The sequence below is a fragment of the Pipra filicauda genome, unplaced genomic scaffold, assembly GCF_003945595.2.
Source record: "Pipra filicauda isolate LSUMZ 115617 unplaced genomic scaffold, ASM394559v2 scaffold19_size4547281_pilon, whole genome shotgun sequence".
Taxonomy (NCBI): Eukaryota; Metazoa; Chordata; class Aves; order Passeriformes; family Pipridae; genus Pipra; species Pipra filicauda.
Genome location: NW_024104309.1, coordinates 1,492,792 through 1,518,078, shown reverse-complemented (window position 1 = coordinate 1,518,078; position 25,287 = coordinate 1,492,792). Strand labels below are relative to the sequence as shown.

The 25,287-nt window shown below is 45.1% G+C and overlaps 3 protein-coding genes across 4 annotated transcripts; 2 read left to right on the top strand and 1 right to left on the bottom strand.

The window, feature by feature from the left end:
- Positions 1-1,339: 1,339 nt before the first annotated feature.
- Positions 1,340-6,591, bottom strand: TCEANC2 (transcription elongation factor A N-terminal and central domain containing 2). Its single transcript, XM_027748685.2, has 4 exons — positions 6,390-6,591; positions 5,515-5,656; positions 4,126-4,319; positions 1,340-2,320 (listed from the first exon to the last, which is right to left on the bottom strand). Exons 1-4 carry the CDS (start codon positions 6,489-6,491, stop codon positions 2,132-2,134), a joined length of 627 nt encoding a protein of 208 aa, XP_027604486.1. The 5' UTR covers positions 6,492-6,591; the 3' UTR covers positions 1,340-2,131.
- A 195-nt stretch (positions 6,592-6,786) lies between these two features.
- TMEM59 (transmembrane protein 59) lies at positions 6,787-15,163 on the top strand. Of its 2 annotated transcripts, none has more exons than XM_027748683.2 (8): positions 6,787-7,015; positions 9,240-9,345; positions 11,375-11,469; positions 11,666-11,818; positions 12,094-12,178; positions 12,490-12,574; positions 13,351-13,459; positions 14,188-15,163. In XM_027748683.2, the coding sequence occupies exons 1-8, from the start codon at positions 6,809-6,811 to the stop codon at positions 14,341-14,343; spliced, it is 996 nt and encodes a 331-aa protein (XP_027604484.1). In that variant the 5' UTR covers positions 6,787-6,808; the 3' UTR covers positions 14,344-15,163. The 2 variants fall into 2 exon arrangements, with proteins under 2 accessions (XP_027604484.1, XP_027604485.1); XM_027748684.2 differs by having other exon boundaries at positions 6,791-7,015; positions 12,493-12,574.
- Positions 15,164-19,683: 4,520 nt separating this feature from the next.
- On the top strand, positions 19,684-23,604 carry LDLRAD1 (low density lipoprotein receptor class A domain containing 1). Its single transcript, XM_027748680.2, has 4 exons — positions 19,684-20,360; positions 20,789-20,926; positions 21,457-21,585; positions 22,324-23,604. The coding sequence occupies exons 1-4, from the start codon at positions 20,291-20,293 to the stop codon at positions 22,467-22,469; spliced, it is 483 nt and encodes a 160-aa protein (XP_027604481.2). The 5' UTR covers positions 19,684-20,290; the 3' UTR covers positions 22,470-23,604.
- The last annotated feature ends 1,683 nt before the right edge of the window (positions 23,605-25,287 follow it).

Genomic DNA, 25,287 nt, shown 5'->3' with positions numbered 1-25,287 from the left:
TGTTTTTTAAAGTCTAATTAAAAACTTAATTACTGCCAGATATCAAGTATCCTGTTGTCACATTCAGCAGCACCCTTTGGGAAAATGAAGCCCTTTTTGGCCTATTGCTTTTCCATCTCTGTTTTTGTCTTCTTTCTCCACCTTCGTTTTTGTCCTTAAAGTGGTTCCTAGTTCTCTGCATTCCTCCTGTCCTGCGGGTCTTGAGTCCAACCCTCCAGACTCTTTTCCAGTTCCTCCAGACAGTCAGTTTTATGCAAAGGTGAGTCTGTGAATCCTCGGCCCAAATGTTACTGCCAGCTTTAACATCAAGATAGAAGAGCTGGACCCGGAGCTATATACAATTGAGTCCCTTTGAAAACAAGTGGGGCAAAAACATTAGCCATTAAATAGAGGAAATTTATAGGGGAGTTTTCTGCTTGTGTACAGTAACTCTGCATCCCTGAAGTTAATTCTTAAGTGAAAAATATTGGCACGGTCAGACCGTGTGGGAAACTTCTCTGGCCTGGCTTTCATTAGACCAGAAGTTCCTAATTTTCAGGACTTTTGCTTCTCGCATGCTACCTAACTAGAGAAAACAACAGCCCAGCACCAGGAACAGAAAGCTGAAAATAAATAAATACTGCAGGTCTTGGTGTTGCAGCTCTGATGCAAAAGCTGGGTCGCTCATTGATCCTGAACCTCCTCTGTGACAGTCCAGGATACATGAATTCAATTACAGCTGTGCAGCTCAAAGCTATTTAAGTGGGAAATGGAGCTGATTACTTGTAAGAAGTAAATTGAGGGGTTTCACATCTCTTGCTACAGCCTGGTCAACAAGTGTTAGGTCTTCACTGACATATTATCCATACTGCCAGCTTCTGCCTCCAACACACCTAACATCAGTTTTCTACAAATGAAATGTTTGTTTTCAGAAAAGTCAGCTGTTTGAGGATAGCTTTGCAATATGTACAGGAAAAAATGGTCTTGCACTGGCCCAGGCAAACAAAACAGGGTTTAGATATTTTTAGGAGAACCTGCAATTACCTAATTAAATTTATGGAGTTCAACACCTCAGGTAAGTTTTAGGTGTTTCTTCCAGTGTCTGCAATGGAAAAAAGTAATTAGCAGATCCAAGTAAAGACAGTCACGTTTTAGGGTGAAGATACAAACACCATGTCTGTCACAGATTATGAAGAACAAGATGACTTGTGGCACTAAAGTAATCAGACCAAGTATGAGGCAAGATTTCCAGTTTTTAATAACTGGAAGGAATTTAAACAATAGTTAGTTGCTTAGATCTGTTCACGTTATCATTCTGAACCATGTTCCTTTTGGAAGAAAAAAAAGCCTTTAAAAGGAATAATTTTCTTATATCCCAGTTTTATTTAGAAAATTCATTACAAGTTTTTTCACGTTACAGTAGGAACAAGCACCACATTTAAATCATGAGTGAGGTATGGAAGGCTGAGTGAGCTGCTCATTGAACAGCAGAGGCATCAGATAGCACCTATACTCTGGGGCATTTTGATTTTCACTCCAGAGCTTTAGAAAATGCCCCAAATTGCAGGATGACTGAGCTGATGGAATAATAGAGAGCAAGTTACTGAAACCCATTTTGCATCCAATTCTGGAATGTTGCAAAGGAAAATCACCTGGCTTGGCAAAACAGCTCTTGCCACAGGCAGGGCCCAGCTGCAGCAGATGTGGATGATTTAGGGCTAACTAGAATTTGCAGTTATCCACTAGGAATCTCCTCCCGTGGACCAATTATCCTGAATTCCCAGTATTTCCCAACAGCACAGCACAGAGTTGCTCCTTGATGTTATTCAGCTGATTCCACCTGAGGACCCACATCAGGGATGCAGCTAAACTGAGCCGTGACAAAGGGGCAGAAAGAAGAACCAAGTGAATCAGCAAGGATGGAAAATATACAGCAGAGCAGAAGAAACTTTTCCTGCAACAAACCCACATGGATTTCTACCAAGTCAGATTTACAGCACCACTTCAATCATTAGTTTTCCCCTCCAGCAGCCCTGTTCATGGAGTGGTGCTGGAGAGTCAAGTCACACTGTCAGCACTCCTGCGCTCCCCTCACCACAGAAGGGGCTCCCTGTTCTACGGAGCTGTAGGTACAGGAAGTTCTGACTCGGGATCACTTTTTATGGTTCTGTACAAAGGCAGGGACAGTGAGTGTGCCAGCCTTGACTTCAGCTCGGATCTCAGGTTTGTGCTTTAATGAGAAGACAAGAGCTCGCACTGTCCTGCGATACGGCGCGTTAATGAGGCGGGAAGAGAGATGAAAAGCTTCTCGCTCAATATTTTCAGCCAGTGGGTGATCAATCTGAAAACAGCAAAGTATAAAATTAGATCTTTACATTTAATAAGGAGACCAACTGATTGAAATTGGACTTTGGTGCTTTTCAGTGTTTCTTCATTAATCAGCTTAGATTCAAGGAAATCTACTTCCCATCACAAGTGTAACAGGAAGAGCAATTTAATTCCACCCCAGCAATTAAGGAACAAGGCGACATGGTCAGCAGCAAGGAACATGTCCCCATCTCCAGCTGGGTGGCAGTACTTTGCCATCACAACAGGAAACTAATCTGTGACAAGCTTTGGATATCAAGCTCAACTGCAATTATAGACTACGCTGTAGTGTCTCCATAAAGCTCACTTTTGGTCTTGCTGATAGAAAGTACCTTGGATACTATTTTAAACTTAATTCCAACAGCAACTCTAAGATGTGCCAAACACTTGGCAACTCTGCCTTGTGCTATAAAGGGAAATGTGGGCCCTCTGTGTGTAGAAGGAGGTGTAATTAAGAACACAGAAAGGGATTTGCTAAATGTTAATTATGTAGTTATTGCTTCAACATGTGCCAAAACCTGTAATTTAGCACAGTTAAGGAAAAAAAAATCCCCCACCCATAAAGAAATGCTTTTAGTTTCATTTCCCTTTTGTGAGGGGGAATCTCCCATGCTTTGCATGCAGGAGATTCCAGTTAGCCAGGTGGTATTCCTCTGAGTCCTTTGCCCATGCCGGTTTTGCTACCCATCACTTAAAAGTCCCTCGGATTCACTCAGCCCCACCTTCCCTTCTCCTTTTTGTCAGCCTCTCAGGTGTCCCTGCTCCCCATTTGCTGGACCTCTGTGGTTCCTCTGCCTTTATGAGCAGTTTAAGTCCTGCTGTGAGCTCTGCTTGCACATGTGGTGGTACCCACAGGTTATTCTTCCTTGCTGTGCTTTCAGGTGAGTCCTATCCAGAGGCAGCTCTGCTTTACCCAATTCTACTCATTTTAGAGTGGTACCATAGTCTTGATGTTCCACAGATTTAGACTTTACTTCCAGTCTTATCACCATGCATAGATGTGATTTCTGAGTACTAGGTTTGACCCAGCAAAAGTGAGCTCCCACCTTCCTGAGGCATTCCTACAGCAAACCATCCTTCTGTGCTGCCCCAATCCAGATGCACTGGAAGCTGGAGAGGTTGTTCTCACAGCTAGAAAACACATAGCTTTGAAACTCTTGAGTGCTTATCACTTGACTTGCCATTTAAAGGATAATTAATGGATAAGTTAAAAAGGATAATTATTATGGCATTTCATAGACCAGGCAAACTAGTCATTAAGCCTTACAGCAAAGCTCTGTTCATTTACTTAAAGATACCTGAGGGATCTGGTATTTATCACCACTTTATATACTTTCAACCTTGTCTCTGTTTTTGCAATAGATTTAAATTTACAAATGTTTAATTAGAAAACACCCAAAAGGTCCCACTGTTGCTTTCACAGCTGTTGAGTAGTAGGAAAAACTTCATGTTCTATTAACTTCCTTCTCTTGTATAGCCCAACTGCAGTAGATGCACAACTGATCTGTTGACTGGTTATGTAAATGAGAGCAAATACACCTTGCTTACAATTAGCACGCTGACTTGGTTAACAACCAAAATAAAATTATCTGCCTTGAAAACAAAGCTGCTCATAAATAGGGATGTGCTGTGAATCACTAAAAGTAGGAACAGGTCACCTGGTCTTGTCCCCACTCTGCAGGCAGGACCAGCTTGGCAGTAGCTGTGGCTGGGAAAGGTTTAACTTGTTCCTACAAGAAGTAATTCCTTGAGCTAAAGGCAAATGGCTCTGAACGTTACCTCCAAATCCAGGGCTTCACAGAGCAGTTTCCGTGCGTTCTTCCTGAAAGCCTCGGACTTGGGATCGCTCCTGACCTCGATTGAGGGCCTGTTGGAGTGGTCCCTGATGAAGGTTCTCCACTCTGTGTAAATATCCTTGGCAAGGCCAGACACGTCAGGATCGGAGTGTTTGCGCATCTTGTTCACTGTGTGACCTGGAAAACAGGAACAGCTCCCTTGGGATTGGCAGGTGGGCAAAATACAATGGACACTGGCCAAATCATATCAGGGCTAAAGCAGCCACACATTTTTAACTGAGGCAGGGTCAGCAAAACAACCAGAGCACTGACACAAACACAGATATAAATTTATTAGCCATTGAGCATGGAGTTCTCGCTCTTTGGCTTCTGCTGTGATTTTTGCCTGAGCAATTAGCAATTAGGAATTGTGAAAATTCCCTTCCCAAGTCAACAAGGTGTGGAGTGACACTTATGTAACACAAGGCTATGCTGATTTTTTTACACAGATCCTGGATCTGGTGAAAGCTTGTGAGCTTGGCCTACAAAAAATGCTGGTTTTCACCTGGAAACCCCCTTAAGGAAGCAGATGTTGCTCATGATGGCTGTAGCATTTTAACACCACGGTGACTCCAAGCAGAATCTTTCCCATCGACGACGGGGCCAGTGCAGAAGAGGCTTTTCTCCGCGAGGAGACAAAAGAGAGCTTCCTGCTTTCAGAGGGGTGTTTTTCCCTGACCAGAAGCGCTCTTGGCCAGGAGATGTCACTGTTAGGCTTCGATGGCTCTTCCAGCCCAGCCGACTGCAGGCAGGCACTGGGAAAAACCTCGAGAAAAGCCTGAATAAAGCCTGAACATGGCAAATGAAACCACAGCTCAGAAGACGGAGAAAAGGGCGGGTCGCTTCTCCTTTTCAAGGGCTCTGTGATTAGAGATGCGGCTGCTCTAATGGCTCTAACGGGAGCTGCCCATCTGCTGGGGATTCCTTAGGGCAGGGATGCAAGAAGCAGTTCTGAGTGATCTGAGGAGAATTTCTCACACGTCCAGTGGATTCAGCCAAATTATATAAATGAACCACGCCTTGGATGGCAAGAGAGCACTCTGACAGACAGCAGGAGAAGGAATAAAACACACAGGGACCAAGAAGAGCTCTTCAAAAATCTGACCACAAAAAGGGGTGATGCAGTATTGCCTGGGAGGAATTAGAGGACAGCTTTTTCAGTACCAGCTGGACTTTTTCAGTACCAGCTCTGAAAACTGCAGGCTGGATATCAATATTTCATTGGCAGTGACACTAATTTCTTTAAAAGCTTCCAAACTAGTCTCTTTTGTACTGACAAGCCAAGCAGACACAAGACAACCTAATATTCACAGTCTAGATAGACAAGATATACCTATTTTAGTGGAAAGTAACACTTCCTTGGATGGTATTTTTTTCTTCAGCTCCTCCAAAGCCTCCATCAGGTTCTCTTTTGGCTGCCCAGGAAGCTCAAGTATAGACTTCCATCGTTTTATGTCTTCCACAACCACAACTCTCTGGGAAAGAGAAAAGCCATTAGGAAAGCGGGATATTCTTATGATAAATAAGGACAGTGATCTCAGCTAATGGGGCTGTTATCAACACGTGAATTATTGATCATGGCATGGACCAGAGCATAGAATACACGATGGCCTGGGAGCATGGGTACTTGCTTGGGATTAGAAACCTTCTGCAAATCAAGACTGAAGTAACCAGAAAGCAAAGTAAGAGGCTTCACCTTGATCTGCCAAACTCTGGCCATGTAACAGCAAATGTCTGCTAGAAAAGAAGTGTTTTGAATTTAAGGAATCCATTGTATAAATGTCTCTAAATAGGAAAATGGATTAAGAGGGAGGCAAGTAATTATCTTTAGTAGGCTGGCAGAATCTGAATCCTGCTCAGATTTGCTTCAAATTTAAAATAAAGACAGCAAGGTGAGAAACAAAGCATTAGGGAACACGAATGCAGACCCAAGTACACTGCACATCCACGGTTTTTCGCTGTTTTTACCGTGGACCTTGACAGAACAGACTGCAAAGAGTGCGAGTCTCATATTTTGGATGTGATGCATCTTACTCATCAGTAGAGCCCTCTGCATCTGTATAGCTCCACTTCCCTATTCCCTATGAGGATCCCATCTCACGGCTGCCAAGACTTCGGTGCAGAGCTGGCACCGCAGGCGTCCACACACCGCTCCTCCCACCGCCACCCCGCGCTGCCCAGTGACCGCTCCCCCCGCCGGTGACCTGCCTTGAGGGACTCGAGGGTGACCTGCCGGCAGCTGCGGGGCTCGGCCGCGGCCGGGCGGGGGCTGCGCGGGCCGCGGGCACTGCGCACCAGGAACCGCTCCATGCTGCCCTGGCCGCCCTCCCCCACGGAACCCGCCGCCGTCCCGCCATTTCCGCACGGTAGTTCCGCCGGGTGCGAGACCCTATAGGATGGCCGAGGTTGTCCCGCAACGAGGACTACACCTCCCAGCAAGCCTCGCGCGGTGGGTAGTACGGCCATTCCGCCATTTTCGTCCGGTAGTTCCCCCCTGCGGTGACGCCCTATGGGATGGGCGGGGGTGCCCCGCGCGCGGACTACACCTCCCAGAACACCCCGCGCGGGGCGAGGGTCACATCTCGCGAGGGGTGGTGGACGGCCGGTGCCGGGGCGGAGGGACGAAGATGGCGGCGCTGCGGGGCGGCCTCCCCGTCCTGCTCCCGGTGCTGCCGCTGTTCCTGCCGCTCTTCCTGGCGCTCCCGACGGGAGCCGTCGCCGCGGGGCCGCTCCCCGCCGCCTCGTCCTCCGAGGCCTTCGACTCCGTGCTGGGCAACACGGCGTCGTGTCACCGCGCCTGCCAGCTGACCTACCCCCTGCACACCTACCCCAAGGTACGGGCGGGCCCTTCCCGGCCCCACCGTCTCCCCCGGACCCTGCGCGGCCCTTCTTTTTTCCCTCTCCCCCTGCAGCTCCGTCTCTTCCCTAAAAAGAAATACAGAAGAAATATATTTCCTTATAGAAATAGATGGTTAGGCTGCAGCTTGCCAGTGAAGCGCTGTTTTCAAAGCACGGTTTTGTCAGTCCCGGGTGCTTTTGTGGGTTTGGGGGGGGAGGTGTGGTTGCTGCTTTTTTTCCTCCTGTTCCTAAAGAGGCAGCTGTAATTTGGCTTGGGCTGCTGCATATCTTGGGCACTAAAACAGAGCTGCGTTGGTGGCAGGGCAGAGATCCTGAGTCAGGGCGCCAGCGGTGCACTTGGGTGGTGAAGGATGAAGCATAAATGGTGACACAAACAAGTGGCTCATCAGAGCCTTCATGGAGTTTTTTTCATCTCATGAGAAAGTACTGGAATAGTGTCTGATGGGAATTGAATTTCGTACCGCAGGGTTTGCTGTTGGTTCAGGCTTTGCACAGCTTTGAACTGCAGGCCTGAATTTGGAAAATCCAGGACCCAAAATCTTATCCTTCCTGGTTCTCTGTTAGCAATAAACTTCATTATCAGCTGTGGCTCTGTAGCAAGTGGAACTCTTACCCCATGTTTGGGATTTCACAGGAGGGTAGCAGGGAAGTAGAGCAGTGCCAGGGTTGGGTAACAGGGCTTTGCCTGCTTTCCTGTGGAATTCAGGTGGATTTTGCAGCTGATATTGGTATCCCCACGGAAACAGGTAACAGGGAGTTGTTTGGAATATTAGTAAACTTACATGTGTACTTATGGCATGTTTTGGTACCTACATGAAGAGGAAGAACTAAACCCGAGAAATTAAGGCTAAACATTACCCTAATATATTTCCATTGTTTTGGTGCATTGGTTTACTTCCCTTGCAGGACTCTGTCAAGTTCAAGGAAGGCTGATATTTCTTTGGGTTTTATTGTACTTTTGAATTTTGTTACTTTTTGAATTTGAATTTTGGTGCGTGTTGTTGGAGCTGTGGACTAATACACTCACCCCTTTCTTTACATTTAGTGTTTGTTCTGTTTGTCACAAAACTACTGGTGGAATTGAAGGAAATCATTTTAGTTGTCACTGGAAAGTAAGACAAACTTCATCGAGACTGCCATAGAAACCTGTCTGCTGGAGCTGATTTCTATGGATATTAAATTACAGAACACATTTTCTGCAACAGCATCACCCACCTTGTCAGTGTTAGAGTTGAGTTTTAATTTATATTCACAGTTTTCTGCTCTTGTGCCTTTTAAAGTGTGCGAACCGGTGCTCTCAGCAGTGGCCAGGTCATTTACAGCAGGTTGTACATGAGGTGTGGTGTGTTTGGTGGTTGTTAAATTAATTCAGAGTCTTGTTTGCCACCTGTGCAGTCATTTGAGTGGGTGATGGTTTCGTTGGTCTGGTTCACGGGTCAGTGACAGGGTGTGGTCAGAGGTAGGACACTCACGTGACAGAGGCTTTAGTTCTGCAAGGTGGAGAACCCAGTCTGTGCACATCCGTGCCCTTGCCTTTGTGGACAGAAGACATACCAGGTGTAGGATTTCTGTATTTGCTTAATTTTAATGGTTGCAGTGAGAAAGCACTTTTTCCCTTCAGTTCATTATAAAAAAAAATTATGTTTCTGGAGCTGGTTTGTCAGCAAACAATTAACCAGGGTACTGGTGTAGTACTTCAGAAGATAATCTCTTGTTTTGACAGTTCTGTGGTGATTCTGACTAGAGTCTGGTAGATACATTGTAATCACTGTCAAAATCGGGGATTTTTTTGTCCTTTCCTTCTGGGTTCTACTATTTAAGTGATACCAGAGATTTTCTGCTCTTTGTAGGGTTAAGCATGAGTAAATCTTTTCCTTTCTAAGAGCACTGTCTCTTAGTTTTAAACACAGCATTTGGTAAAAAGTTCACTTTGTGGATTGTAGGATTGGAATTACAAAACACAGTTTGCTGTTCCAGGTTTGCCCACCACAGAATGGAGAGCTCTGTTTGAATTAAATCCATAGGGATGTCAGTGTTACAGAGCTGTGGCTTGGGTTTACTTCAGGTCATGTTTAGCTGGGTCGTAGGTCTGGTGGAGAGGAGGAGGACAAAAAAAACCCCAACCAAACAACAAAAAAATGTTTTCTGGCAATTTGTTCTGGACTGGAGGGATGCAAACCTGTTGTTGTGCCTCCCCAGGAAGAGGAGCTGTACGCCTGCCAGAGGGGCTGCAGGCTGTTCTCCATTTGCCAGTTCGTGGACGATGGCGCCGATTTGAATCGGACCAAACAGGAATGTGACTCTGGTAAGACCTCAGAACTCCTTCAACATCCTGTAATCTGAAGGCATAAAGGAGGGAGGAGAGCGGGAATCTCTGTTCTCTGTTGATTTCTCCTTACCTGATCCTTAGTGTTGTTGAATGTCTTAAGTGTCATCAGGAAATAAATTCAAAATACTTCATTTTACTATAAGCAGTTTGTCCTACAAAACACAAAATGACTGGGAAAAAAATCCAGTCAAATAGTTTTCCTTTTATGTGACAATCAGTCCCATTTACCATTCCTGACAAACTTAAGTATAGAAGTGAATTGTTCAGATGGAATAAGAACACAGATCTTGTGCCTTGTAAATCATGGTTTAGGCTACATCCTGAGCTTTCCTTACAGCTAAACCCTTGGGAATTAGGTACATTTTGTTTGGAATAAGCCTTTAAATACTGGTGAACTAATTCTCTCGGGGTTATCTGTTTAGAGCAAAAGTTTCACAGTGAAGATGAAATGTAGAATCATTGAAGTTGGAAAAGACCTCGAGTCCAACTGTTCCCCAGGACTGCCAAGGCACCCACTAAACCATGTCTTTTAAATACCTCTGGGTATGGTGTGTACTATGGGTCAATTAATAGTGGGTTTGGAATTGTATAGAACTTTCTTCCAGTAATATTGAGGCAGCTGAGTCACAGTTTTATGCAGAGCAGGAAAGGTGGGAGCTCTCCATCTTTATTGCCGATACAGTTACGCACCAGGCCAGTGCTCAAGGGAGGCATTTATCCTCTTAGTAGCTCATAGAAACAGGAGAGCTCATGGCCAGCTCAAGGAGCTGATGGCAGGTAGGGAAGTAGAAAGCCTGACTTGCAAAGATGCTAATGTGACACAAAACTTCATTAACTGCTCCAGAAATGGGCTAATGCTCTAGTCTGTCACACACTGTGTGTAGCTGTGATCCAGCATGTCAGTCTAGTTGTCAAACCACACACGAAAGAGTGCCATGAAACAGGGTAATGTACCAATAGAGCACATGTAGAGTAATGGAACAGTTGCTTATTTCTGGTTTGACTCTCCTTAATGGAGCTGTTGTTTTGCTGGCTTATGTTCTATAACCTGCTGGTGGGTGCCCTGACTGAGTATTCTGTGCTTGGCAGATACATCTTGGCTGATCTGCTCAGTTCTGTCTCCTGATGCCTCCTACAAACACTGCCTTGGTGGCAGTTGCAGCATGGAATTGCTGCTCAGGTGCCATGAGCTGAACTCTCAAGTGCTTAGCTGCTGGTGCCATGCTTCCTGCCAGCTTCTTAGTCTTTCTGATGGTCCATTTGTTCCTCTGGAAAATTGGGAGAGCTACTGTCCTCTCTGTTGCTACTCGGTTTGATTCTTTAGTTCAGGTGCTACTGCAACATTGTCCACCTGAGCTTTAGAGTTTTGTGGGAGAGCTCTCCCTGATTTCTCTATGGCAGAGCAATCTAAATTATTCTCTCTGAATTAGATTTATTGATCTTTATGATCTCTAGTCAACAGTGAATAGAAGCTATCTATTAAACAAAGAGTTGGCTTCATTTTTCATAAGAAATTATTCTATAGTACTTTCAGTGCAGTTTCTGTGCTAACAGGGGATGCTCATTTGATTTTAGTGTGATACCATGACTTGTGCTGTTACCTCACAGGGGTTTAATGGACTGATGGTCCCTCTGGGATTATTAGGATTCCATCTCTGTTCTCTGAGGTAAAATTTGATGGTTTATATGATATGTAGAGGAAAAGCTGTAGTGGTAGTGGGAGGATCAATGAAAACTTGCATCCCTGAGCTCGGCCAGGGTAACGTTGCTGCCCAGTTGCTCTGATTGCAGTCAGATTTCATCTCCCTTATCTGTTAAAGCTCTGATTCTGTCATTAGACCTCAGAGCAAATGCTACCCTGGGAGTGATTGCCATATCTTTCCCTGCAAATGGGATTGTCAGTCTTTTAACTGCTGCTTTGTTTCTGATCCAACTTATACTGAGAATGTTTTCTTAACTAAAATGCAGAATTTATCATCTCATTTGGGGAACTTCTCCCTTGCAGCCTGTACTGAAGCATACTCCCAATCTGATGAACAATATGCTTGCCATCTTGGATGCCAGAACCAGTTACCATTTGCTGAGTTAAGGCAAGAGCAAGTAAGTAGGTGACATGTTTTTCAAATACCACCTACTTGTTTCTGTTCAGTATGTGTATTCTCTTTTTTTTTAAGTTTCTTCAAATGGAAAATAAACCCAAGGACTGAAATGTACCCTTGGGGTGAGGGCTGAGCAAGAACATGACTTCTGTCCTTTTTATATAAAAAGAAATGGAAAACATGTTAATGTTTTGCAGTTAATGTCCCTGATGCCAAGAATTCATCTCCTCTTTCCTCTGACACTGGTGAGATCATTCTGGAGTGACATGATGGATTCAGCTCAGAGCTTCATAACATCCTCATGGACCTTCTACCTTCAAGCAGATGATGGCAAAATTGTCATATTCCAGGTGCTTACCTTTTTCACTGAGATTGAGGTGTCCTGGCTGCTTGCTTTAGGTCTGCTTCTTCCAGTCACAGAAAAGGCTGTAGAGAACTATCAGAAGTGCTCAGTTTTTGCTGGTATTTCACTGCCTTTAGAGCCAGTTTAATGGGGGAAAAAATTCAAAGTTAGGAGAATGGAGCATGTCTTCAGGTTAATTTCTGTATTAGTTTGGAAAATATAAATTATCAAGATCAGTGGAAGCTTTCTAGCATGATCTCCTAACTCCTTATTTTGTTTTAGTCAAAGCCAGAAGTACAGTATGTTCCACAGCTTGATCAGGAAACTGGAGATACAAGAGGATCCTTGTCACTGAGTAAAACAGCCTGTAAGTTGTTCTTTGTGCTTTGCAAGAGTAAATGCAAATGTTCCCTGTCACGCAAAGAAAAAAATAAAGTTACAGGTGGCATATGAAAGCAAATTTTTAGAAAGCTGAAATGTAATTATTTACTGTGTAGAGTGCACTATGTACACTTGGCATAGCCTGTGCTAGAAACAAAGCTCTGCTGGAAATGGAAACCTGCAAGCTGGGGTTGTTTTTAAAAGCTTCTTTTTAGGCTTTGTGTAGACCAACTGTGTGGGCTTTGGGTCTTCCCTTTCCTGGCTCTCCTGACCAGTGTTTGTGCTGTTGTCCCTCAGCAGACAGACGTCCAGGGGGCTCACAGACATTCCGAGGGCTCTTTGAAGAGCGAGCAAACGACAGCTTTTTCAAGTGTCTTTCCGTGTACGTATGTTCTGGATGTCTGTACCCACTAGGAGGATAATGGCCTTTCCCCTGTGTGTGTGGAGCACTGTGGCAAGGTCTCAAAGTGCTACAAGTCTGTAGGTTCAGGATGCACAGCAGTTACAATTCTGTATCTCACTGTTAGTGTGACTTTGCTGTACTGGCCCCGTGTTTTTTGCACAGTGTTCTGCCAACTTTGATTTTTCCTTTCCATTTCAAGTGAACAACGTATTGATAATTTCCTGCACTGTTTTTTGAGTATGTTCTCTGAACTGTTTAATCAATACTGTGTTTTGCCTGTTCATTAGCTCTGGATGTGTTTCAGGGCAAAGCACTTCTTTTGTATTTTGTTTTGGGATTGTTTGATACAAAGCCCACTGACATGTCTCATTTCCAGGCTGAAAATACACAATGTATATTTATTAGAGCTTTTCTGAAGATCAGCATGTCGATCCTTCTTTCCTTTTTTCTGGCTACTTTCTCTTTAAAAGTTTATACATGAAGGATCAGTGAGTTGGACCCCAAATGTGTCACAAAAAACTGGTTTTAATTCTGTAAACAAGAGGATGCTTAGGGCCCAATAACAGAATCCAGCAACTCTTTTGTGATCCTAAAAAGGCATTAGAGTACCCAGGAGTCTGCAGTGGGCTGTGTAGCTGTAAAAGCAAGAGACTAATGAATTGGCAGGAAAGACAGTCAAAATTGAGCCAAGCTTTTTAGAGGTCTATTGTCTTGTATTCAGTATATGAAATGTAGCAACATCCTTCTCATTTCAGAAATTCCAGTTGGATTTTAACCACTACACTTGTCCTGTCAGTGTTGGTGCTGCTCTGGATTTGTTGTGCGACCGTAGCTACAGCTGTGGAGCAGTATGTTCCATCTGAGGTACTGCATTTTATAACTTACAATATTCTGAATTTATTCTTTATATTGCTTTTATGCTACAGCTGTCTAGGGACTAAGAAACATTTGGGGGAAGTTCATCTGGAAAGGGGGTTTTATTTTTGAGGATGTGGTTAGCAAACCATTTTTGTTTATTTAAAGTATGATTTTATAGCTGAGCAATTCTTGCTCATTCCTGAGGCCCATAGGAGCTCTGAGCCTTACTCAGGCAGCCCAGAGAGGGTGTCTTCTGGTTTGTAGTGCTCTCCTCTTGACAACTTTCAAATTACTCTTAACAAGTGGAGGCTGATTCTAATTTCTCTGGGAATAAAGCTATTCTGAGGTTTGGGTGGTATAGGTAAAAACCAGTATGGGTTGAATCCAGGAGGATCAATAGTGAGAACAGTGACAGCGTAGTGTTGGTGAGTGCAGAGTGTCTGATCAGAGGGGGCACTTTCCTGGTGCCCAGAGAGTCCTGGCTCACAGTATTTGCAAATCAAAGGAGCTGTTACATAAGCACTGTGTCTGCTATTTTTCTGGCAGATTTAATATACTTCTTTTGGATGCAAGTCTAGTTCCAGCCATGAATTTCAGATGTTACAGAAAGCCTGGGTTAGCTTGTGTGGCAGGGCTGCACCTATCAGAACCTGGAATGCAGTTGCATAATGAAATTCCTTTTATTCACAGTATGGAGAGTCTTTGTCTTAAAGTTCCTTGTTTAAATATTTCAGAAGCTGAGCATCTATGGAGATTTGGAATACATGAATGAGCAAAAACTGAGCAGATACCCACCCTCTGCACTTGTTGTGGTTAGATGCAAGACTGAGGAACATGAAGAAGCAGGACCTCTTCCTACAAAAGTCAATCTGGATCAATCTGCAATTTAAATAAGTCTCCATTGGATCCGATAGACTAATTTTAACAGAGATAGCAACTCCTGATTGATTGTGGTGGTTCTTCAGATGAGAAGCTTAGCAGCCAGTCTTTAAATGCAAATAAAGTTGCAGAATCAACAAAGGTCATGGGATTTTGTTTTCAACTAGTAGTAAAGATTCAGACATGAATTTGTGTTTGTTTCCAGGCATAATCACTTTTTGCTGGTGTTTGCTATGTGTCTTTTTGCTTACAAAAGCTGTAAGCATGCTTTCCATACTTCTGCCAGGACACTTTCAAACTTACTTGTGTGTTCTAGGATGTAATGTGTACATTCAGAGTTAGCTTTGTAAAGGTATAAGAAATTTTAAGTAGGCAGGAGATGCCTTTTTAGTGTTGCACTTTCTGTTGTAGTTAAGAGAAAATATTATAAAATTATCTGCTGAATTTTTTGTACTTGTTAATGTCCATGCACAAACAACCCTGTCTCCAAAAACAGAAATATATTTTTTCTACAGTGTGGCAATATTTGAGGTGGAAAGCATTTGTGAGGTACTGTAGGCTAGAACTCAGCTTGTGAAAAATGGAAACTTCATTAAAACTTATGGACATATCCCTTCACATGCAGAGCATAACATGGTCAATTATTTTGTCAAACTTTAGCCTTTAAGTCTTAAATTGCTTGTAAAGTTAGCGCCTGTGTTTTCTGAAAAATTCTACTTTCTGTTCTTGATTAACTGTTCTGGTCTTGTAACTTCATTTACAGAAACAAGTTGATTCCTGAGAAATGAGAGCAGACAAATAAAATTGACTGTATAGAAAATGTTGACTATATAACTTTTTGCTATGGTTAATTATTGACCGCAGCAGGCTCGGTATGAGAAGCCTGTCCATAGCCTTCCTCTCCTGGGCAACGTGACCTGATTTTGCTGTGTGATTCACTAGGACAGCAATAACAACCAACAATGTCCCTCATGTTTCTAATCTGTTTTTTGCAGTTCTTTTCTTTGAGGAGATTGTTAAATGCTGGTTCCCAGTGTTGGCAAGTTGGGGGTGTGGGATTTATTGTAGGGTCTCTGAGTGTTTGAATGCTGGCTAGAATGCATGGTGCCCGACTCAATGTCGTTTTCTGTTGATTCTACAGCACTCCCTCGAAGGTTTTCTAACTGAATAGCTGGTGGAAATGTTTGTAAGGTCTGTTAAAATGTTTCCTTTACTATTACACGTAGTTGCAGAGGGAGTGTTACAGCTCCAAGCAGATGTGGCTGTTTGCCTGTTCCAACGTGGACAGTACAACCTCTGTTAGGCTGATGATTTCACAAAACTTTCTCTTCAAAACTTTATTGCTTACAGCCCTGGGCTTAAGTTAAGCAAACAACTTGTGCTTTCATTGGGTGTTTTGTCTTTTGTTTGCTGTTTAATGACATTTCAGCCGAGGGATCTGTGCAGTGCAGCCAGCAATTCAGCAATGTGCTGTTGGGTCACAGAGAGCTCTGTGCCTGTGGCACTCTGGCACTTGGCACTGCTGGATCCAGAGCCAGCCAGAGTCTGAGGAATTCAAGTGTTGTACTTGTAAGCTCTTGTCAAAGGATCTTCCCTCAGTAAAATCAGATACTATCAAGTAATTGAACTGTTTCTCAAGATTTCTAATCTAAATGGACTCCTTAAGTGCTCTTGGCATTTGACTTTGCAAAATGTCATGTTCTACTCGTTTTTTGTTTGACTTCCTGAAATCTCCGTTTTCAGAGGCTGCAATTTGGGTTTGATCTCTGCTCAAAACCACTGTTTAAATGAAGGGCCTTAAATTATTGAAATTGTGGGAGGAAAGCATTTTATATTCTCTTTAGGCATGTGTTCAACTGAACCTATATCAGATTTAAAATGGAATCATCTTGACACAAATGAGGTGACCCTCTCGAGTGTGTGTTTTTCACTGCTGGCAGAAATAGCCACGGCACATTTGGGGAGAATTGGGGTTTTTTTAGGTGCTAGAATTAATAATCTTCTGTCATACTGAATATCTTGATCTGTGTTGCCTCTTTAGCTGCTCTGATCTTTGACAATTTTTTTTTTTAATTTAACTTCAGAAGGGCTTGGTTGTGTTTCTTACCTCACTGTCATGAACTCATTTTTCTGAACTATAAGTAGTGTTTGATGTGAGGTAACTGCTCTAAAATCCAACTGTCTGGTTGGCTGCAGCTGAGCTTGATGATCTTGGTGTAGGAAATAGGTGGGGGTAGGTGTCAGTTTGTAGAATCATAGAATTGCTTAGGTTGGAAAAGATCTCCAAGATTGAGTTCCACTGTTCCCCCAGCACTGCCAAATCCACCACTAAACCATGCCCCTTTGGACATGTCTTATGGACATTTGCCTCTTGCAAATGCCTCTTGCATTTTAAACATATCCATTGTCTTACACAGGAGTTTTAGCAAACTCACAGTCACCTAATAAAGGCTCGAAAACTAAACCTCTTTAAAGAGAGATCCAGAATATAAGATGTGGGGGTTTAACCCTTAGTCTGGCATTCTTCCACGTTGTAGCAGATGCCCAGACTTGCAGGCTGTTTGCTATGTGGCGTTTGGCGTTTTCACCCCAAATTCCCCATGGAAAAGGAGAACTTCGAAGCACCAACTTTCCTGTGAGAAGATGCTTTGGACAAATTGGTGCTGCTGTGCTGAAGGAGGAGCTCCTGAAAGATTGTATTTAATTCTGGCTGTTCTGTGAGTGCAGGGCTGACAGATGCCCTGATCGTGAAGAGCATATTAACTCACTGTAGTTGAGGATGGGTTGTATGTGTGGGGATGGAGAGGGAAGTAGCTGTAGTTGTTCCTCCGCATCAGGCACTATTTAGTGTTTTGAATCAATTCAAGGCAACTGTCTTGAGACCACCTTAAAGACAATCTACCCCCCAGCTTCCTCTGAAGGTCTGGTGAGCTGGTTTTGCTAGTGCTTGGGAAGGAATCGTGGTCTGTGGGATGGCACAGTTTGGAAGCACTTGAGCCCCATAGGTCCACCTGCAAGCAAGAAGGACATGGGCTCCTCAAACACTTCATGCTGGTGCTTTTTCTCCCCATTGCCCCCATGGCAAAGCTGCCTGGTGGTGATGTTTTATCCTGCAAAATTCCCCTTCGTGTGTGCTGAGCCAAAGCCTGCAGCCAGTTTAGAAGGCTGCAACCTTTTTGTAAGTTTGTGTTTGCTGCAGGCTGAGCTGCTAAGACTTATTGCAGGCCTGGAAGTTCAAGTACAGAAGTAAAAGAGTACCCTGGAGGATTTTCTGTGCCTGTGCTTGTTGCCCAAGCAGAGAAGCTGTTCCAGATGGTTGTATCTTGCACAGCTCTCCTGAGATCCGATCATGTGGCTGATGCTGCCGTGAGGTCAGTGTGTCAAATTGGGAAGGAGGCGGGGGGGCAAGGAGGCTTGCATGAGGATGATCAGACTCTCCTCCCTCAAGCTTTCATCATGAAGGGGGTTCTCCCTGACTGGCACCAGGGTAAATGCAGTTGGCATCAGCTAGAGGTGAGTGTTCACCTTCCAAGCTGGTGTCAGGAGTGGCAGTGGGGTTCTTGGCATCTCAAATGTCCCTGTCCTTTGTGAATTGTCTAATGCCCTGTTGTGAAACCAAGGTGGAGCCAGGAGGAATGAGAAGCCAACCACAACCTGTGCTTTCAACTGGAGCTGCAGCACAGGTTCAGCACTGCCCTTCCCATCCCCTCCTGTTTGTGTGCCCGGGCAGCAGCGCTCTCCTTGGTCTCCTACCTCTGTTGGGATTGTATCCTGGTAACATCGCTCGTGGTGAGGTGCAGAAAACTCCCTGCAGTCCTTTGAGGGCTGTAGCTCTGGAAATTATGAACAAAACTCACCCCCAGGTACAGTTCTATGTCAGAAAAACCTTATATGCAGCTGTTCCCTGGAGCACATGTTTTCTTGATAATGTTGTTTGTCTTGACTTCTTTATCGCTGCTTTTGTGAGATTTCAAGTAGTTTCTACTTAATTTGATACAAAAGAAAAGTGTTGATATAAAGTGCTGGACCTAGTTAGTGTTTGTTTTACAAATGGGTACTTAAGGTTTAAAAGGTGATCTGATTGATTGCTTTGGGAATTAAATCTGGGCCATGTTTCCACCAAGGCAATTTTTACTTGTACGTGACAATAAAGGAGTACATTACCTGTTCCTGGGTAAGATGGTGTGAGACTTAAAAAAGGCAAAGCTTGTGTGGCTGCTGCGTGCTGCTTCTGTAAACAGTCTTTTATCCCCTTCCTTCTAGAGGAATGGTGATGTACCTACTTGTGGTTCAACAAAATCCTTCTCTGGAAAAAGAGGTAATTAATAAAATGCAGAGCTTAACTTTAATAATAGTATAAACCAATTAAAATGTAAAATACAACCAGTATTTATGGTTTCTTGGGACTGATTTTCCACTCTTTCTGTGTAGTAAAACTTCCATACTATAAAAGTAATGAACTTTAGCTGTTCTGTGTTATCTTGAAGTTGGCAGTCATATGGTACAGTAGCATGATAGGTGATCCTTGTCTGTCACAGAAAGGCTCATAATGAGGTTGCTGAGGGGTTTCTATGTATCTTAATAGTCAAACTTCAGCAAATATTGTCCATATTTAGAAGGAGAAGGTGAGATCAAACAGAATCAATAGCAAACCTGTAGATCAGGTTGCAACATTTCATCACTGCCTTTATTTTATACTCGTGTAAACTGTTGTGCTTCCTGGTCAGAGTTTTTTGTAGACACACCCATGCTGTAATTCACCACTTCTTTTCTGAGCTGAAATGTTCTGTTTGGTTTCCGCTTGAGTGTGACAGAGGGAGAGGTTGCTGTAGCCAGGATCCCTTAGCTGTACTGAGGAAAGGCTATGCCTTCACTTGAGTTTGAATGACACACCAACCAAGTAAACACAAAGCACAGCCAAGACAAATTCTAACTTAAAAGTTCTTTAAATTTTTAAAAGTTGTTTTTTTAAATTCTAGTTAAAGCTCTTTAAGTTCAGTTATACCAAAATCAATTAAACAGGCAGGATTGTCTTAAGTGACTGGTTTCATGTTTCTGAGATGACCACATTAACATTTTTTGCTGTTGGTCTGGAAATACAAAGGAACACAGGAAAATACCGTGTTGGTTTAGAGGCAGAGCAGGTTGCTGAGGTGAGGGTGGGTGACTGACGTCTCTCTTCCTTGTGCTGCCATTGTGTTGCAATGCCTGTGGGTTTGGCCTTCAGCTTGTGCATTTGATTTGATTTATGTACGTGACTTTCTGAAAGCTGGAGTCCCTGGAAGGTTGCTGTGCCCTGGAGATGTCTTTGGGGACGGAAAGGGCAGCTCTTTGGCCCCTTCCCAACATTTTGAGTTGATAATCCAGCCTCATACTGTGGGAGAAAGCCTACGGCATTTGTTGGGGCAGAAAGCCCAAAGTGCTGTAAAATCAAATTTTACCTCCTGAGGAGTTTTGCTGTGGGCTCTGGGAAGGCACCTTCCCCAGCCTTTCAGTGGCCTGCCCTGTGTTTCAGGGGCACTGCTGTCCCACAGAGTTGGGCATCTCAAATGTCCAACTTTCTCCACCCTTGTGCATCCAAATCCACTAGATGAGCTCCAACAGAGATGTGGTGTTTGTACCATTTGATCTCGGTGCTCTGTAACAGCAGCACGGGTTCTTCCATACTGCAAGCAGCAAAATTCTCTGTGAGGAGGTGTTTACTGTTGGAGTTGGGCTGCTTAAACTCAACTATCAACCTCTAAACCCCAGCAGCCCGCACTAGTCCCACATGCAAAGCCCCCTAAACATCAGCCTCATGTCTCTGCACTGTTCCCCTCTGAAACACCCCAAACCCACTCTCAGCCCTGCTGGATCCTTTCCCAGCCCCTCACCTCTTGCTCTTGCCTCCCAACAGAGCCCTGCCATCCATGTGGTGCTTGCACTGGCTGCACACGGAGACGTGTCTGCATCTCTGCCATGGCACTGCTCGTCGTGGTGGCTGCTGTGGGCTTGGGGGTGGCACTGGGACTCCTGCCACGGGCACCAGGTTGTATTCCAAGAGTTGTTATTTTCTTGGTAAGGGAGGCAGAAGTGATGCTGCATGAGAACAGCCCTCATGTCCGTCACCATGTGCGAAAGTGATGCTTTCCAGCGCAGACCAGGAGGAAGGAAAGGGATGAGCAGGGTGGTTTGGGGCTGTGTCAGCCTTGCACAGCCCCAGCAGCCCCCAGCCATTCCTCAGCTCCACTGTCCTGCTCCGCAGGGCTGGGATAACTCTGGGTGGCACCATCATCCTTCAGACTATTGATTGGTATGGTCTTCACACTCTTCCATGAACCTGCCAGAGATTAATCCTGGCCCCTGGCTATTTCCAGAACAACAAATGAGTTTCAGAAATCCCCCTTTATTCCCCCTGATCTGTTCCTCGTATCTTAAAAATGCTGGAAAGTAAAGGATTTCTTGCTTTCCCCTCAGTGAACCGCTTCTGCACAGCCCCCAGTAACCGGACAGGCTTCTTGTGTGATGACAGAGTGACCTGCATCCCATCCAGTTGGGTCTGTGACAGAGTCAGCAACTGCAGGAATGGAGAGGATGAGCAGGAGAAGCTCTGTGGTGAGTGGTTTTGTTGTGACCATCCCCCCTGCACTAGTTGTCCCGTTGTGAGACAGAGCAGCTGGTGTTCCTCTAATCCTGTTCTGTGCTTCTGAGCAGATAAGCCTGGTAGATCCTTTGTAGGGCAGATACTGAGAGATGGCACTGCCCAAAACCCAGTGGGCGTGCCAGGAATCAAAGACTCCAAGCTCCTCTGATCTTCCTAGGGTTTTTTTAAAACCATGATGCAGCTTTACCACTGGTAAAGCTTTATGCCTACATGGGTAATTTATTGTCCTGTCACCCTGGGAAAAAACTGATTAAAGCAGAAGCCTGGGGCACTCAGACTCTGCTTCTGGCTCAGCCACAAGCATCCCTTCTCCTCTCCAACCACAGCTTCCCTATCTATGGCATCATTCCTGCCCTGACACTGCATAGGGAAGGACTGACTGACCCCCCCATGACAGCAGCCTTTGGTGGCTGCCATCTCCCTTTTAGCCAGTGTCTGTGCCCAGTGGAGTTATGCATGTCCTGTGTGTCCACCCTGGCAGGTGACTTGCCCCACAGCCTCCCAGGATACCTGGTTTTCCTCTGCAGTAACCCCAGATCCTGGATCTATGCCGATCAGAGGTGTAACGGGATGAACGACTGCGGAGACTGCTCTGACGAGTCGGGGAGCTGTAAGTCTCTCTTCTTGGGCAACAGGTCTATTCTGCTGATGGATTGCAGTAGGTTGTATAGGCGTGGTGCTCATGGATGCTGCTGAAAATGCCTGGAGGCTGGCATCCTCCACTAAAACACAAAATAGCTGGGATAAGATGTGAGTATGAACCCGGCAGGTTGCATCCTACCAGCTGCCAAGGGTTCTGTATCAAAGCCTGGTGGCAGCCAAGGTGGCAAAGGCTCCATGATTTGCTCCCAGACCCAAAAGTTGCTCCTCCTTCATGGCTTGCTGATGTGGAGCAGTTTCACTGTGATGCATAGGCAGTGACCATTCCAGCTGGCTTTTGGTAGTTGGTCAGGAGATGGGCACATCTCTGAGCTGGGAAGGGCTGAGCCTCAGCAGCTTCAAAGCCATCTAGATCCCCCTCTTGCTGAAACAAACCTGAGCAGCAGGTTTGTTCCTAAGTCACCTCCCTTGTTTCGAACAACAACAAAAAAAAAAGAATTACAGCTCATTGTTCCTCCCAGCATGGCCTGTCTGCCGTGAAGGTCATCACAATGTCACACTCCATGGTTGTCCCCCACAAGTAGCACAAAGCTGGTGTCTTCTTTGGTGGGTTCACAGTCACAGGGTCATCACCAGTGCCTTTTCTGCTGGGGGGTGAAAGGGTTTTACCTGTGTAAGAAAGGAGGGAAGGGGTCAGTGCAGCAGAAGCAATTCAGCATTTCATTTGCCTGTTTTCCATCTTTCCCAGTGGCCTCCTGTCCCCCATGTGGGTGGGAGTGGTGGAGCTGCATCCCTGTGCGCTACGAGTACTGCTCCTGCATCCCCAGGAGGCTGTGCCGGGATGGTGTCCAGGACTGCCTTGGCTGGTCGGACGAGTACGTCTGCAGGCCATGAAGTCCTGGCACCCCTCAGTGCTGGAGACAGCAGGGTGCTTCCCACACTGTCACCTCTGAGCCTTGCTGTCCTCCTGCTCTGCCACCCACTTGGGAAGCTCCAATCCAAGCAAATCCTCAGGAGCAGCGCAGTGACACTGAACAGGGACCAAGGGCACACGGCAGCCCATGCTGCAGGCTGGGTACTGACTGTGGGACACCTCCAAGGATTCTCCTGTCATGTGAAGATGAGTACTTTCTACATGGGCTTCTGCTGCCTTGCACTCGATGCTGTGCAGCTCCTGGGACTCTTCATCGGCTGCTGCCAGCACAGACACGGTGTCTGGGCAGCCCTGGGCCAGGGGTTTCTCCTGTATGGACATGCTGCTGCCTCTGCAGGCACAGGCAGGAGGAGAAGCTTCTATTTGCATTCAAAACACATCTGCAGATGGTTTCAGCAGTGGCTTTGAGGTCCATGCTCAGGTGCTCCTGGGACACTTCCTTGGGAATGCTGTGCTGAGGATGACACCCTGGGGAGCTGCTGCTCAGGCCACCTCCTGCTCTCTTCTCAAACCATGAAAGCCAATGTGGAGAGCATAATGGCAGGGAAAACTGAGGTGAAGAGGTTTCAGGGTTTGTGGGGATAAATCACTGTCCCTGTGCCCATGTAGCTGTCCCTGCAAGCCAGGAAAGGGAACCGGCATGTGGATAAACTTTACTTCTCTCAGGGCTGTGCAGTTTTGGAGCAGCAGCGTAGCAGGTTGAGAACAGCCATGGAGCTGGGATATGTTTCACCAAAATTGACAAAGAAGGGAGGAAAAAGAAGTCACAGCCTCAGAGCAGAGAGTGGCAGAAAACCAAGTGCTGCTCCCAGGGCGGTGTGGGATGACACCGGATCCGACTGCTGCTTGTTTTGTTCCTCTGCCAGCGCTGCAGGATCAGGCAGCCAAGCCTTCACAGCAGGCCTCAGGATATAGGTATGGGCATGACACTGAAATTTAAGAAAAATGTGGTCTTCTCTGCTCCTTTGAAAATCTCATCTGTCTCTAAAACATCATCTCTGAGAAAAACCCACATTTACAGTGAGTGCACTTACTTTCTTAGGCCCGTCACCACCCTAGGTCACAGATATTTAAAAATAAAACCCTGTTCACTCATTTCCTCTCTGTCCTGTGATCTGCAACTCTGCATGTCACCATAACTCGGATCAATGGTGAAAGTTGCTTCTCATTTGTCACTGGGATAAAGCTGGAGATCTGAGAGATCTTATTTATAAATAGCTTTACAGTATTGTGACTCATACTTAACCTGGAATGAGATGGCAAAACTCTGCATGGGGAGATTTTAAAGCTGCATTTACTAACCTGTCCCTCTCCAGGCCTGGCCAGGGTGGGTGGCTTGTTTTCTCTGTGCCTGTAAAACGTTACCCCAGTGCATTCAGTGCTGTGGCTCCGAAGAGAGGTTTGGAGCTTCCAGCCTCAATCAAAGCCTGCAATGGAGGTGCACATATTTACTGGAGAGTCACAAACACCTAATGCCTCAAGAAGCCTGGGTTGGGGTTGGTAAATAAAGTTGGGCTTATTGTAGTTGCTGTTGTTCCTTGTTACCCCCAAGTATGTTCTGAAGCAACCACTGGGGAAGCCTTGCAGCATCTGTTAAGGAGAGCTCAAGGAGGGGCGATTCAGAGGCAGCACTACAGGGACAGCCTCTTCTTCCCAGGGAAGAGGAGCTTCTTTCCCAGGAGGGAGAGGAAAAATCTCACCCCTAATGATGGGAACTGTATATGGATAGCGGAACAACTGTAGTTATTAATAAGGATTAAACTAACCAGCTGTTAAAAAAAATTACAGGAACCCTTATGCTCAGCTGGTAAAAGCAATTGTGCCTCTCTCCATGGTCAGATTAGCAGATCTCCAGTGGTGAGAGGGCTGGCCAAAAATTCCCTGGTGGCCATTGTACTGGAGGCAGCTTCAGGAGGAGGATTGCACTTGAGCACCACAGCCATCTTCCTCCCTCCTGCTTTGAGTCACAGTCTGTGCCATTGCTTGTCTCAGCAGAGCGCTGATGTAGCCGTCAGTGGGAGCTATTAATAGCCTTGAATTTCTGTGAAGAAAAAAGTAGGGTTTGAATGCAAGTATGCCTGTTTCATTTGTGTGTAGTCCTTTTTTTGTATATAATCACTTTTTGAGGAAAATTCAGCAATAAGAACAAAGAGAGAAAGGGGTTTTGCTCTTTACGTATTTTTGAGGCGAAGTTCCTTTTCTTGGCCTCTTCATGATTTCCAAGGATGTGCTGATTTTTTGTTGTTGAATTATGGTAAACAACAGTGTACAAGTAAGATATCCTCTAAATAGGCACTAGTAGAGGAAACCTGGAGTAAGTTCTTGGCCTTGTAAGGCCTAAGAGCACAATGATGGTTGCAGTGCCCAACTCATGGGAACTGTGCACCTCATCCGGTTTTGACAGAAACACTCAGGGCAGGAATTTAATGATAAACACAGTCACCTGTGGCAGACCAACACAGAATGGGTCTAAGTATCTAGGGGGTTTACAGCTAATATGTATAATTCATATTGGAATTACAAATGTCCCTGAATGTTTTCAGATGGAGAAGTATGGTTAGTGTATTGCAGGCACGCTGCATGTGTTTTAAACCGCAGAATGGTTTAAATGTAGTGAATTTGGTTGTAAGAGAGAATATATTACAACTTCAAGGCCTAATCTCTACAGTTCCAGCTTTCATTTCCTGGGCTAAAATGAGAAAGGAAGAGGACTTCTGTTGTATTTTGGGCTTCTGCAGTAACTGTTATCAAGGGGTTACAGCCTCTGACCCCTCTGCA